This window comes from Carcharhinus amblyrhynchos, chromosome 12, assembly GCF_965287045.1.
Source record: "Carcharhinus amblyrhynchos chromosome 12, sCarAmb.v2.hapA, whole genome shotgun sequence".
Taxonomy (NCBI): Eukaryota; Metazoa; Chordata; class Chondrichthyes; order Carcharhiniformes; family Carcharhinidae; genus Carcharhinus; species Carcharhinus amblyrhynchos.
Window position 1 is genome coordinate 52,253,031 of NC_137335.1, and position 15,024 is coordinate 52,268,054.

The 15,024-nt window shown below is 43.1% G+C and overlaps 1 protein-coding gene across 3 annotated transcripts in view; it reads right to left on the reverse strand.

Moving 5' to 3' along the window:
• ush2a (Usher syndrome 2A (autosomal recessive, mild)) overlaps nt 1-15,024 on the reverse strand; it is an 815,153-nt gene that overhangs the window by 174,613 nt on the left and 625,516 nt on the right. For all 3 annotated transcript variants that reach the window (XM_080200528.1, XM_080200527.1, XM_080200526.1), the window contains one exon: nt 119-327. In XM_080200528.1, the coding sequence (XP_080056654.1) occupies nt 119-327 (209 nt within the window). The remainder of the gene's footprint in view (nt 1-118; nt 328-15,024) is intronic.

Genomic DNA, 15,024 nt, shown 5'->3' on the forward strand with positions numbered 1-15,024 from the left:
AGGAAAATAACGTGGATACATTACTGCAACAAAAAAAATGAACAATTTATATTATATGCAAGTTGAGGTTACAATGAATTTAGCATGTACGAATGCCAAAGCAAAGTAAATATATTACCTTTTCATCTTTAGTTCTGTCAACGCAGACCTGTTCTGAGGGATTATAACCAACCCCACTACAACATTGTTCATTGCTGGATATAACTTCAGTACCACAGCATTTGACTTGGGCTCCATCAATGATATGGGATTTCCTTGACCCATCAGGTCCAATGCAGCAAAGGGTAATCGATGCATTCATCAGGTCCTGCCCACAACAGACCAGTCCTAGCACAATGGAAAACAACAAATTTTATTTTTTTAATCACCTTTGATACAGCAATGCCACTCTAATTATTATCAAGCTTGTTCCAGTATGATAAATTGCTAATTGCTTAATACCCTAATCAGTGTTCATTCTTTGCACAGATAAACTATGACAGCGCCATTAATTTAAATAGCAATTTCACTTAACAGCCAGAACTACACACCAGATTTTATACAACATTTCAGCAACTGCATCCATCACTGCAGCATTCTGACATAAAGATGTCTGACGTGTGCTAACTCACTTAGAGAGAGCAGATGTTGCAGAGTGTGGTTTGGTAGTTATTCCCAGAGTGCATCACTTCAGCCTGAATGAGTCGCACATATGCAGCTAGATATTTTTTTCGCTAAAATAGCCCTGAATGTCTATTAAACTTTGACTTTTGTCGAGTGCATCATTTGACATCTTTATCTTGACATCATTACATGCCTTCAAATTTTCACATTTTTAAAAGGGATATTTTCTTTGGAATTGTGATTTTATGGAAATAAGACATGATCTTGATTAAACAAAACCAACAACTCCAAAATTATGAATAATTTTTTGTTAATGGCATCTGCTTTACAATATTGTCCTTTTTGTGGTTCAGATTATTGAATATATATCAACCATGTTCAGCCGTAGTACATTACAACCTTCCTTATTTAGAAATTAATCTGCGTATGGATACACTCTAATCAATATATAATCTGGCATGTTAGGTATTGGACATACTAATGTGTATGGCATTAACAAGATACTTCCCTTTTCTTAAATCAAAAATCTGCTGCACTCAAGATAATGGGGAAGAGTTTTCCTGTTCCACCCACCATGGGAATCCAAGCAGGCGAGAGGCGACTCATGGAAAGATCTGTTGAACTCGGGTGGGATTTTCCGGTTTCGGGGCGAGCGCGATCAGAAAATCCCGCCCAATATCTTAATATTTATATATCCCAGGCTGGTTAGTTCTTTTCTTTCTCTTTTTGCTTATGCATAAAAGAATAAACGAGGTTCAGCATTTTTGGTAGAACGAAATTTGTAATTCAGTGCAAGTATGTAAGTGCGTAGCAGTTTAATAAATTGTACTTCATAATCAAGTGCTTTGTCCTTATGGTACTCTGCAGTTGCAGTGTCAGATGTTGCTCAAGACCTTGCTGGAACAAATAATGGCATCTTAATGACCCATGCAGTTATTTATGTGCAACTTGGCTGGTGGATTCAGTGGATTAGAGATACGCCTTCTATTGCAACTCTCCAGAACTTGGTGGTCAATTTACAATGTTCTGCCATGTGATTTGTACAAAAACCATCCTACTCTTTGCCTCCCCATTATTTTTTAGAAATTACTAGATTTACATATTAATTGCCCATTAAACGTGCCACAGAAAGTTAAGTGAGGTAATTACTGCGTAAGTACTCTTTTAACAAGATGATAAATTTTAATACTGTACCGAGCAACCTCTCTGGCAGAGAAATTGAACAATGTGAACAGTAGAATTGCATCCCTTCAGGTGGTAAATTGTTTGTAGAGATTTTTAAAACATCAAATTTTAAAATTTGACATTTTAAAACCTTTCCATCTCTTCTCTCTCGATCTAATTTTTCCTACCCTCTCTTTTTGTTTCTCTTTCAGCACCCCATTCACCTTTTTTCTCAGCCACGTTCTGTCTGTATAATCTTTAAATCATAGAATCCTACAGTGCGGAAAGAAGCCATTCGGCCTATAAGAACATAAGAACATAAGAAATAGGAGCAGGAGTAGGCCATCCAGCCCTTCGAGCCTGCCCCGCCATTCAATAAGATCATGGCTGATCTGTCGCTGCTCAGTTCCACTTTCCCGCCCTCTCCCCATAACCCTTAATCCCCTCTCCAATCAAAAACCCATCAACCCGCGTCTTAAAAATATTTAGCGAGGCAGCCTCCACCACTTCAACGGGCAGAGAATTCCAGAGATTCACCACCCTTTGAGTGAAGCAGTTCCTCCTCAACTCCATTCTAAACCGCCCCCCTTTTATCTTGAGGCTGTGCCCCCTAGTCCTATTGTCTTTTTTGAGCGGGAAGAGTCTTTCCACCTCTATCCTATCCATCCCATTCATCATCTTATACGTCTCAATGAGTTCTCCTCTCATTCTTCTAAACTCTAACGAGTACAAGCCCAGTTTATTCAGCCTCTCCTCATAGCTCAACCCCCTCAACTCTGGTATCAGCCTAGTAAACCTCCTCTGCACTCCCTCCAAGGCCAAAATATCTTTGCGCAGGTGCGGCGCCCAAAAATGCACACAGTACTCCAGTTGCGGCCTCACCAATGCCCTATACAGCTGCAGCAAGACCTCCCTACTTTTATATTCAATCCCCTTCGCTATGAAGGCCAGCATCCCATTCGCCTTCCTGACCACCTGCTGCACCTGCAAGCTGGGTTTTTGCGACTCATGCACAAGGACCCCGAGGTCCCTCTGCACCGTCGCCTGCTGCAGTTTTTTGCCCCGTAAGTAATAGTCCTTCCTACCATTCTTCCTACCAAAGTGGACCACCTCACACTTGCCAACATTAAATTCCATTTGCCATTTCCTGGCCCATTCGCCCAGCCTATCTAGATCCTTCTGCAGACTCTCCACACCCTCCGCACAATTTGCCGTTCCCCCAATCTTGGTGTCATCAGCAAATTTCGACACTCTACACTCGGTTCCCTCCTCCAGATCATCTATATAAATGGTAAAAAGCTGAGGCCCCAGCACCGACCCCTGGGGCACTCCACTAGTCACCATCTGCCAATCCGAATAGCACCCGTTGACCCCCACTCTCTGCCTCCTATTTGACAACCAATCCTCTATCCACGCTAACACCCTACCCCCAACTCCATGTCCCTCGACCTTCTGCAATAACCTCTTGTGAGGCACTTTGTCAAACGCCTTCTGAAAATCTAGAAAGGCCACATCCACCGGCTCTCCCCTATCCACCGCCCTAGACACATCCTCATAGAACTCCAGTAAATTTGTCAGACACGACTTCCCTTTAATGAAACCGTGCTGCGTCTGCTCTATCAAGCAATTCCCTTCAAGATGCCTCGCAATTTCCTCCTTAATGACAGATTCTAACATTTTACCTACCACAGACGTTAAACTAACCGGCCTATAATTCCCCGCCTTTTGCCTGGCACCTTTCTTAAACAATGGCGTAACATTAGCCGTTTTCCAATCATCCGGCACTTCCCCGGAATCCAGCGACGTTTGGAAAATAACCACCAAGGCATCCACTATCACCTCCGCCATTTCGTTCAGAACCCTCAGATGCATTCCATCCGGTCCTGGGGACTTGTCCACAATCAGCCCCTCCAGTCTGTCGAGCACCGCCTTTCTAGTAACAGTAATGTCATTAAGACCCTCCAGTCCTACCACCTTTCCATCGCTAACACCCGGCAAATTATTCACGTCCTCCTCCGTGAAGACAGAAACAAAAAAGTTATTCAATACCTTAGCCATATCCCCATCCCCTACCACTAGGTCTCCTTTCCCATCCTCTAAAGGACCAACATTCACCCTAGCCAGCCTCTTCCTTTTTATATATTTATAAAATATATATCAAGACTGCACCAACCACAATCCTACCCAAGCCTTATCCCCATGCATTTATCCTAGCTAGTCCTCTTGAAACTCAGGGACAATTTAGCATGGCCAATCCACCTAACCTGCACGTCTTTGGACTGTGGGAGGAAACTGGAGGAAACTCACGCAGACATGAGGAAAATATGCAAACTCCACACAGACAGTGGCCCTAGCTGGGAATTGAAGCCAAGTCCCTGGTATTGTGAGGCAGCAGTGCTAACCACTGTGCTGCCTTCACTGGTTAATCTCATTGGTTAAGCAGATACAGCATTGGTCTCTCTGTTCACTGAGACCCCTGATACTCCATTGCCTTCACTATTAACAGCTTGCACCACTAGCCAGCTATGGTGTAAAAATCCCTCCAGCTGATGGAAGCAGAAAAGTCTAACTGATATGATACATCACAAGATGCCCTACTCCAGCAATACCTGGCCAGTCACATCAGATAGCAAATCAGTGTTAAAAAAAAATCACAGAGGGGAGGTTCCGTCAATTTGCAAGGTACGTAGGCAGAGATAATCGCTGCTATCCTTTATTTTTTTTCTGCAGCTTGCATACTATTTGTTTGTAACTGCATGCAACTGTACTGAACTAGTCAAAACCAATACATAACTGATAAGGTGTCTGGATGTGTGGGGCACTGATTAGCTCCAGGGACCAGGTTCAATTCCAGCCTCAGATGTCTGCCTGTATAGAGTTTGCACATTCTCCCCATGTTTGCATGGGTTTTTTGCTGGTTGCTTTGGTTTCCTCCCACAGTCCAAAGAAGTGCAGGTTAGGTGGATTGGCTACAGTAAAATTACTCCCCAGTTTGTACGTTTGCCCTGTGGTGGAGCACATTCCAGCAGTCAAACTGATGCCCAATGTCATGCCTTGCACACCTTTGCACCCCAGCAACAAGGACAAAAAAGGGCTTCTGACACTTGGACAACCCAGAGCCACACACACACACACACACACACACACACACACACACACACACACACACACACACACACACACACACACACACACACACACACACACACACACACACACACAATCGAGAGGTCACTCCAGTGACTTGTGCCCATTGTCTCGCGAGACAGGGAAGAGGCCAAGGATTATCTGGATATATGAGAATTTTCTTATTTAAGAATGTTATTAATTAGGAGCTAAAACCAGATGGCAGGGACAAATTAATCAACCATGCATCCCTGTATCTGGTCACTTGGCTTAAATGGTTTGTAAAGGAGGGATATAATTAAGTTTAGGATTTAATAAAGGAGGTTGAAATCATGTCCATTGCAGCAGAGAGAAGAAAAACCCAAAGGAAGAGATTGTCCTTACTCAGAATCAAAGAACTACAGAAGCCTGAGCAGATTACAGAAGTTTACAAAAACTACAGATGTTGTGAGAAGTCTACAAGACAGTTTGGGGTTTTCATGCTCCATTGTCCATAGCTGAAGCAGGAAATAGAAGCCTATTAGATTATGCTAATTACTGTCTAGTCTGTTAGGTCATACTTTATGCTCAATAAATCTTTCCACTTTGGTACAATTTGATAGTCTTTCTGTTAGTTTATTTATCAGCCCAAACTCCTTACAGAAGGACAGACCCATCCCCCCCACCGCCCAAACACACACACACACACACACACACACACACACACACACACACACACACACACACACACACACACACACACACACACACTTAACCCAGCAGCACCATTTAAAGGGATCAAATACTTTCAGGCTAGTTGCTGACTGATTTCTCCTGATCCTTACAGCTATTGAAGAAGATTTACAGAGAGTACTGTGGCACTTCAAGGATTCTACAAAAACTACTTCTGAGACAAGAATCAGATATTTGAATCCACTTTGGAATATTGTATGACAGGAGATTCAGCAGAAACAACATGGAACAGGTCAAGATGCTGGAAGCAGGAAAGGTAGAAGGGATCTCAGCAGGAGGCCATATCTGTCAAGGAGCAAAAAGTCAGTGAGGCACAGTATGTCAGACATCTCAGAGGTCCTCACTGCAACACAGACCTGCCCCTTACAGCCACAGCTGCAGGCTCAGGTCAGAATGTGGAGTGGATTGCCAGTTGTTGACAATGGTCACAAACTTTTATACATCTAGCACCTTCCAGGATTGAGCAGGCAATATTTGCAACATCTTCCAATTCACCGGCCACTGTTGAATAAGGGGTGCCACTTCTCTCTTGCCAGAGAGAAGTGGGTGCAGATAGCCTGTGGCTTTGTGACGACATCAGGCTATTCCACATTGCAGGATCTCATTAACTGAAGCAGATAACTTTGAAGACACTATGTGTAAATTCTGAATCATAGGTAGCCAGGAGCAACTCCATTCCCTCAACATCCAGCTGGTGTGCAGCCACAGTAATGCATCATGCAGGTCAATGTCCAGTATCTTGGCAGAGGTCATGATGCCTTTCATTCTTCATCAATCCAATGTATCCTCTACATTGTGTCTCCACTGCCAATTAGGGCAGGGGCTGACCACATGGTTCCTCCTAGCTCTCAAACACAACACATGCACAGAGAAGCACGTTGTATATAAAGAATGCCATGCGGCTACTCAAAATGTGATCAATTAGACCAGATTAGGAATGCTGAAGTAAAGCTTCTGCTGCCTAAGCCACTTCAGATAAACCCTGCATAACTCAACAAAGTACAGTCACAATGGTCTACTGCAAACTGCAGTGTTCCTATTGTCAGGACACAGCCCTTGCCATTAGCTACACAGGCGCTATCTAAGGAGCAGTAAGGGGAGGAAAGAAGTAACCAGACTAACCCATTCATGGCTGGACTGTTCATCAACTCAAGTGACTGTGGCACCATTGAGCAAAACCTCAATTCCCACCAACCCCATACCTTCCCTTCCCCTTGTACTGACCATCACTGCATCTGCTTGGTCACAATACTGAAATAAAAACCACCGTAAGACAAATATTCTACTCCAAGCAATGCTTGTTTTCATACAATATTCTACTATTCACCCTTTGTATTCCATTTGTATTTGCTTGTCCTAGTGCTCCCACGCAGTGCTACCCCAGTGACTGCAGCGTGATTGGGGAGGGAGACTGCAGTCTTGTAAGACAGCTTTGTGCAATTGTAGCTCTACAAGGCATAGATTCTGAATGCACCGCCTCAACATGGATGGCTGCCGTCTGCACTGTGTGGATGAGAAGGAACAACAAGGGCACTGGCTTCTCGGCCTTTTGGCTAAGACCAACCATCAGGTCAAGACCAAGATAGAGTGCAATGCCTCACTGTGTCAGGTTGGTTCTTGTTTGTCTGCCTTGTGGGGACCATGAATTGGATTCAATTGGATTTTCAGTTTGGTTTTTGGAGCAAGTAAGGAATGGATTCCGATCCACTCTGAACATTGGCTATGTAACTTAAAAAATTTAATGAGAAACAAAGGCACTGGAGAATGAATGCACTCATCTTGCGAGAGGATCATGCTCAATGGTGCCACTGCTCTGGGGCAGCACTGCAGCAATCCTAGTATATGTTAGAGGATGCTGATTCTATGGTGATAGATTTCCGGACTGTTGTGAGATATCGCAAGCCCCTCTGAGCACCTGTATCTGCAGTCAGAATGGCCACAATCTGAATGTGCATGACAGTAATCTGTACTTGCTGAACTTGTTAAGGCCTGCGACAACTCAAAAGCACTGATTACATGCAGCTAAATGAGAAGCAGCATGAGGTTTGCATACTGTCTGTAACAGAAACAATGAGCACGGCTTAATCATGTGTTAAGGTCACCACATCTACTTTTGGGCTTTATCAAATTTCAAATAATTAAATGGGGATTAATGAATCTGTTTAGTTAAAGAGCCTCTTTACTCCTTTCCTTGGACACAGATTCCCTGAAGAGGGCACTGTGCCAGTCAGACACTAAGGATGAAATTTTCCGACCATTCACACTGGTGGGATTTTCTCATCCCGCTGCAGTGAACGAAGACTTGGCTTGTCGCCAAATTCTCTGTCTTCAGTGCAGCGAGAGCGTGGCATGAACGGGCGATAAGATCACACCCTGGATTAGAGTGAATCTCTGCTCAAAGACCTGAGAAAACCTTGAGGCTTGCTGCCAATGTGGTAAATGACGAGTATTAATCATTTAGACTGCAAAATGTGGGCCATTCTGTTTCTGACACATTCACTGATAGAATGAAAGCATTCCTTATTCATATATAGGATCAAAGAACAGAATCATAGAAAGGTTATAGTGCAGGAGGCCGCCATTTGGCCCATGATGCTTGTACTGGTTCCCTACACAAACAAATTACCTAGTGCTATTCCCCTGCCTTTACAAGGTAGCCCTGCAAATCTTCCGCTTCAGATAACAATCCAATTTTCTTTTAAAAATCTGTCTTCCCATTCACAGGAAGTACATTCCAGATCCTAGCCATTCACAATATTATAAAGATTTCCCTCATGTTACCATTGTTTATTTTACTAATCCCTCCACTCTGCCACCAAGGTGCATCACTTCTCCACACTAAATATCATTTGTTATTTGTCCACACATTTCACTAACTTGTCTACGTCCATCAATCCATATCCTCAGGTTCTTAATTCTTCTACCATGGGAACAATCTCTCCATATTTACTCTGTCCAGATCTCTCATGATTTTCAATACCTCGATCAAACGTTCTCTCAATTTTCTCTTTTCCAAGGCGAGCAGAATCGGCTTCTCCAATCTCTTGATGAAATTGAACTTGCTCATCCCTGGAACTATTGTCATGAACATTTTCTTCTCCCTTTCCACTGCCTTCCAAACATGTGGTATGCAGAATAAGATGTAATGCTTCAGTTTAAACAAAACCACTGTTTTACACAGGTTTATCCATGGCTCTCTTGCTTTTGCACTCTATGCCTCTCTTTATAAAACCTAAGAGCCTGAATTTCTTTTATAACCATGCACTCAACCTGCCTACCTTCACTGATTTATACACACATACTCCCAGGTCCCAATGTTTCTGCACTCCCTTTAAAATTGTATCTGTTATTTTGTATTGAATCTCCTCATTCTTCTTACTAAGCTGACTCATTTCACAATAATTTGCACTAAAAACTATCTGATATTTGTCTGCCCATTTCATCAACTTTCGTCCTTTTGAAATTTAACGCTACCACTCTCAGGTCCCAACACTTCCAAGTTTCTGTAAGTTTGAAATTGAGCCCATTACAGCAAAGTTTAAATCATTAATATATCAAAAGCAGTGGTCCTAACACCAACCTTAGGAATTCCTGCTATAAACCTTCCTCTAATCTGATATACAACCATTAACCACGACTAATTCCTGTCACTTAGCCAATTTCATATCCATGTGGCTGTTGTCCTTTTTATTCCATGAGTTCAAACATTGCTCACGGGCCGTGTTATTCTGGAATTTTGTCAAATTTTGCACTACATCAGCTGCATTACTCCCATCTTTTCTTCTGTTACCTCATTAAAAAAATCAAGCAAGTTGGTGAGACATGATTTGCCCTTCACAGTTTAAGGGGCAGTGGAGACACAGTGGTATTGTCATTGGACAAGTAATCCAGAGAACAAGGGTAATGCTTCTGGGGACCTGAGTTCAAATCCCACCATGGCAGTTGGTGGCATTTGAATTCTGTAAAAATCTGGAATTAATGGTGACCATGAAACCATTGTCGATTGTCGCAAAAACCCATCCTTACCTGATCTGGCCTACATGTGATTTCAGATGCACAGCATGTGGTGGACTCTTAAATGCCCTTCGAAATAGTCTAGCCAGTCACACCACATACCTTCCCATCATGTTATGTGGCACTACCACATAAATGAGATGGATTTTGAACAAATTCAGCAACTGAAGTCTGGGCAATTGTGAGTTTCTGTGGGCCAGCGGTGCAGCAGATCTGTATTCAACCACAGTCTGTAACATCATAGCATATCCCCCATTCTACCATTACCACTAAGCCAAGGGTTCAATGAAGAATGCAGGAGTGCATGCCAGGAGCAACACAAGGAGGCATACTTAAAAATGCGAACCAAATCTGGTGAAGTTACAATGCAGGACTACTTGCTTGCCGAACAGCATAAGCAGCAAGTGATCGACCGCTAAATGATTTCACAATTAATTGATCAGTCTTGCTGCATCCATTTGTGAATAGTGGTAGAAATATAAACAATTCACTGCAGGAGGAGGCTCCTCAATATTGGGGATGCCTAGCATATATGTGTAAAAGATAAGGCTGAAGCATTTGCAACCACCTTCAGTCGGAAGAGCTGAGTGGATGACTCATTGTGGCCTCCTTTGGAGATCCCCAGCATCACAGATGCCAATCTTTAGCCAATTAGATTTATTCCAAGTGAACTTGTTTTTGAAATGTATTATTCACCTAACATCTATCATGTTTATCCATTCTCAGCTTCATTTTACTCTCTATTTGCTTTGTCATCTGGGAATGTTGGATTTATTTGCTCGCCCTTTCACCCCTCCTGAGAATTTACCTTGACTCTATCCAAATTAGTAGCTCTTCAAAGGGAGCCCATTGTTCAGCTATATTTTTGCCTGATTGGGCATCTTTGATTCCAATTTATATGGGTTTGATCCATTCTCTCCCACTTGTATTTGCCCCTGAATTAATTATTCTTACTCTGTATTACGCCTTGGCCTTTTCTACTTTTGTTGCCATTAGATTGTTCTAGGAGTCTCACGGCCTCCATGTTGGTCTCCAATTGGAATCTATACTTAGGAAAAGCTATCACTACAAATACACTCGAAAAATTCAAAAAAATAGTCAAAGTATGCCCGTGTGTCTCTGATCTTAAGAATTTTATAGGTTGTAATCATGATTATTAATAAAGTTTAGAGTGAGAGGGGATCTCATAGAAACTTATAAAATTCTAACAGGGTTAGACAGAGTAGACTCAGAAAGAATGCTCCCGATAGTGGGGGAGTCCAGAATTAGGAGTCATAGTTTGAGGATGAGGGGTAAACCTAGAACTGAGATGAGGGGAAATTTCTTCACCCAGAGGGTGCTGAATGTGTGGATTCACTACCACAGAAAGTAGCTGAGAATGCAATGTTGTCTGATTTCAAGAAGAAATGAGACAACTCTTGGGGCTAAAGAGATCAAAGGATATGGGAGGAAAGGAGGATCAGGATATTGAATTTAATGGTCAAGCATGATCATAATGAATGGTGGACCATGATCGGAGGTCTGAATAGCCTATTCCTGCTTTTAGTTTCTATGTTTCTATGGAGCTATTTGCCTGTGAGTAGTCCCCTGCTACAAGACAGAAAATTGGCTAAGCATTAAGTTTAATAACCTGATCAACACATCCTAGTAAAATTCCAATGTGCGTTATTTTAATGAATATTTTAACTTATTGATTTGAAACAGGTTAACAACTTTGTGAAATTAACACAGAGGAATACAGTTGCCAATTTGATTTGGATCTATTCCTGGAGATTTGATCCAGTGACATTTGGTCAATGACATGCATTGCAGTCTGCAAATATTAATGTATATAATGGCTTAATAATATTTCTCTCAAATTTATACAACAAGACACAGGGAAACCAATACCAAATCGCGTTTTGAGGGATGAGAATGCATAGCTGGTCATGATAAGTTGACCACTGCCCAAACACAATGACCGGGATTCTTCCAAACAAACAGGTGGAAAACAGAGAATTTCCTTCCTCTTGTTCGGGTGTACTAGTTTCACTTATCTCCAGCATTCTGTGCATCACAGAATGCCTCAGAGATTCACACTGGAAACTGGGGCAGATGCGGCCTTATCTTGCTGGAGAGACTGGCATCATAATGCTGAGCAGGCCACTGTGCATGTGCCAATCTATCAGTGGGGAGATTGGCACATATGCACTGAACGCCCCCCCCGAAAACCGTCCTCCCAGTCGCAGGTCTACTTGAACCCACACGCACTGGTCACCAGCCATCCTAAGTCCAGGCCACCCTACGCAGTCGCTGGCCTCCTGATGGCCAACCCCAACTGCCCCCAGTGCTCAGTACCAATGTATCCAGTGGGCAGTGCCAGGGTGCCCAGTGGGCAGTCCCAGAGTGTCCCTGTCCCCAACCCTGCCCGGGATGCCTCAATGGCCTACGTCCTCACCAGAGAGGTGAGCATGCCTGGTCCCCATTGGTGGGGAAAAGTTGTAAACTCCGCTGGTGGGAACCTCTCCCAGTGGGGACAGGTGTGGGGGGAGACACTAACAGGCCTGCAGACTACTGTCCCAGGCTTGCTAATCATATGGAAATTGTGATTTCCATATGGTAATCAGCCCTGTGCCAATTACTGGCATAGGACTGGTTACATGGAAAAAAGGGCCTGGGCGACTCACGATCAACCAGACACCAGTCGGGGGTCCTGCTACATGTCGCCCATGTCTCCTGGCCTGCTGTGCTACTCAAGCAGCGCAGTGTGCAGGTTAATCCTGGCCAATATTACCCATGTCATGATATCAATCCACTGTGCCATGGCATTTTCTTCACAATGCGGAGATGTCGGCGTTGGACTGGGGTAAACATAGTAAAAAGTCTTACAAACACCAGGTTAAAGTACTGTGAGACTTCTTACTATTTTCTTACAAATCAGATTCAAAATGCATGTCTGAGTGTTTGTTGGAGAAAGGGGTGGAAGGGGCTTCAATTTATGCTGCCATCAGTACAATGTTTTTACTAGTCACAGTTAAGTCAATATGGATACTAAAGTGAAAAGAAATAGAGTCTCCTTCAGGCCACCAAATCCCTCGCCACATAATGGAAATATTGGACAGGTAGCCAACTATGCTTTGGGACTGTTAAACAAAGTCTACTGGGGCTAACTTGGATTGTCTCTAAAATCCCACACAGAGGTGGTGGAACACAATTAATCTGCATCCATTTAATGTAAGGCAGGCAACATGCAAACCAATTTGAAAGATTGCTGGGTGCAACAAGTGTTAATCATACTGTTCACTTGTTGCAAGCTTTAGCAGGGAGCCCAAAATTGCACATAATATTAGCCCAACCCTCATAAATGGCTGGAGGAAATGCTAGCAGTCATGCAGAAAGTGAATTTGACCTGATCTGGGAACCAATGAAGAAACATAGGAAAGAATGAGTTCCAAGATTTATTGGGGGCAAGTGGAAATTGAAGCAATGTTCTGTATTTGTAGGGTGCCAGGAGATCCTCCAGCAACACACTCAGAAGTAAGCAGTAGCAGATAGCCATGGAGGTCATTGCCAGGAGTCAAGCCCTGAGGACTGGGATTCAGGCCAGGCAAGAAGCAGAACGACCTCATATGACCGGCCATTGAAGTGGCCAAGGTCAGTAAACACATTTTCAAATGCCATGCTTCACCAATTGCACCACTACTCCTAAACCGGAGCAAACCAGAGGGTAACAGATGTACTTTACGCCCTAACAGTGCTAGTCATTACTAAGATGCCATTGCTGGGACCATGGTCATCAGTGGGACTGAAACCATTGTGGGTGATGGTATTTTTATATCTAACCCTCCTTCCAACATTCTAGTTCCCCCTCAGCACACACTATTTTCTGATTTACTAGCTGCAGATGGTGTAACATGCACCTCTTACTTTTCCTTCCTTCCCACTCCGGAACCTTACTATGGTGTTTTTGTTCCTTTCAGCTAACCAAGAGCTGCAACCTGGCCAAGCAGTGGAGGAACACCACTGGAGTCTTACACGTCCAATGATACCACCACCACACCAGTATCAAAATGATACACTGTCTCTCATTGAGGTTCAGGTAGGACAATTACTCCCTGGACAACTTATGGCTCTTGCTGAGCACCCCTCTTATTCCGCTCTCCCTACCAGCAACTTATTCTGCTCTGTGTGTCCTCTTCATTCTCCAAATTAGCCTATAAGGGAATACCCAATAGTTCATCAATATCTTACAAGAACTGGATTTTGTAGATGTTTTGGAGTCAGCAAAAAGCTCTTCAGCACTTGCCACACTTCACACTATGGGCTTTTGACACTTGAACCAACAATAGGAAGCACCAAGAACTTGTTGAATCACAGCAGCAGCCGGTGGATAGATGTTTTGCGGTGCGATTTGCAGCTACATGGCTGGTAAAGGTGTCAACAGCTACAGCATCAATTCAATGTGATGGGAAATTAAAGGTGATAGACTGATTCAAATTGTCGGTAACTTTCACTGCCGCAGCATCAATTATGCATTAAAGGAGAATACTATACATGCAATTTTCAGCATAGAGAGTTCTCTCCTTGATTCTCTTGGCAACTCAATTATGATTTCAAAAACAAAATGTTTGTCTTCATCCTGACTTGCTTCTCTTCTTTGCACACTCTAACCTTCTCAGTAGGATTGTTTCTGGCATGATTTACCCCACAAGTGTCCTCACATACTATGGATGCCATGTTGGAACTTCAAGGGAGCGACCAAAATCTGGGCATGGCAGGAGTAGAAAATTAGGCCATTTTTCACCCTTCCAGTTTTTTTTATTCATTCGTGAGATATGGGCGTCGCTGACTGGTCAGTATTTATTGCCCATCCCTAGTTGCCCTTGGAGAGTTGACCACATTGCTGTGGCTCTGGAGTCACATGTAGGCCAGACCAGATAAGGACAGCAGATTTCCTTCCCTCGAGGACATTAGTGAACCAAATGGGTTTTTCTGTCAGTCGATAACACTTTCATGGTCGTTGGTAGATTTTTAATTCCAGATATTTCTTATTGAATTCTAATTCCACTATCTGCTGTGGCGGGTTTTGAACCTGGGTCCCCAGAACATTAGCTGAGTCTCTGGATTAATAATCTAGCGATAATACCACTAGGCCATTACCTCCCCATTTTACTGCCCATAAGACCATGACCAGGATTGCAAGAACAAGAGGTCAAAGATCAATATAAAGAAGGTATAGTCTTCCTTCACTTAAAAGATCTATTGTATTTTTCAATGCATTATATTTTCGAGGATAAGTAAGACACTCCGAACTAACCAGCAAAATGAAATTGCAACATTTGGAGCTTTTAGTACTAAACCAATACTGGAGCACACAGACTTGCTGCGCCTTGCTTAATGAAAGTA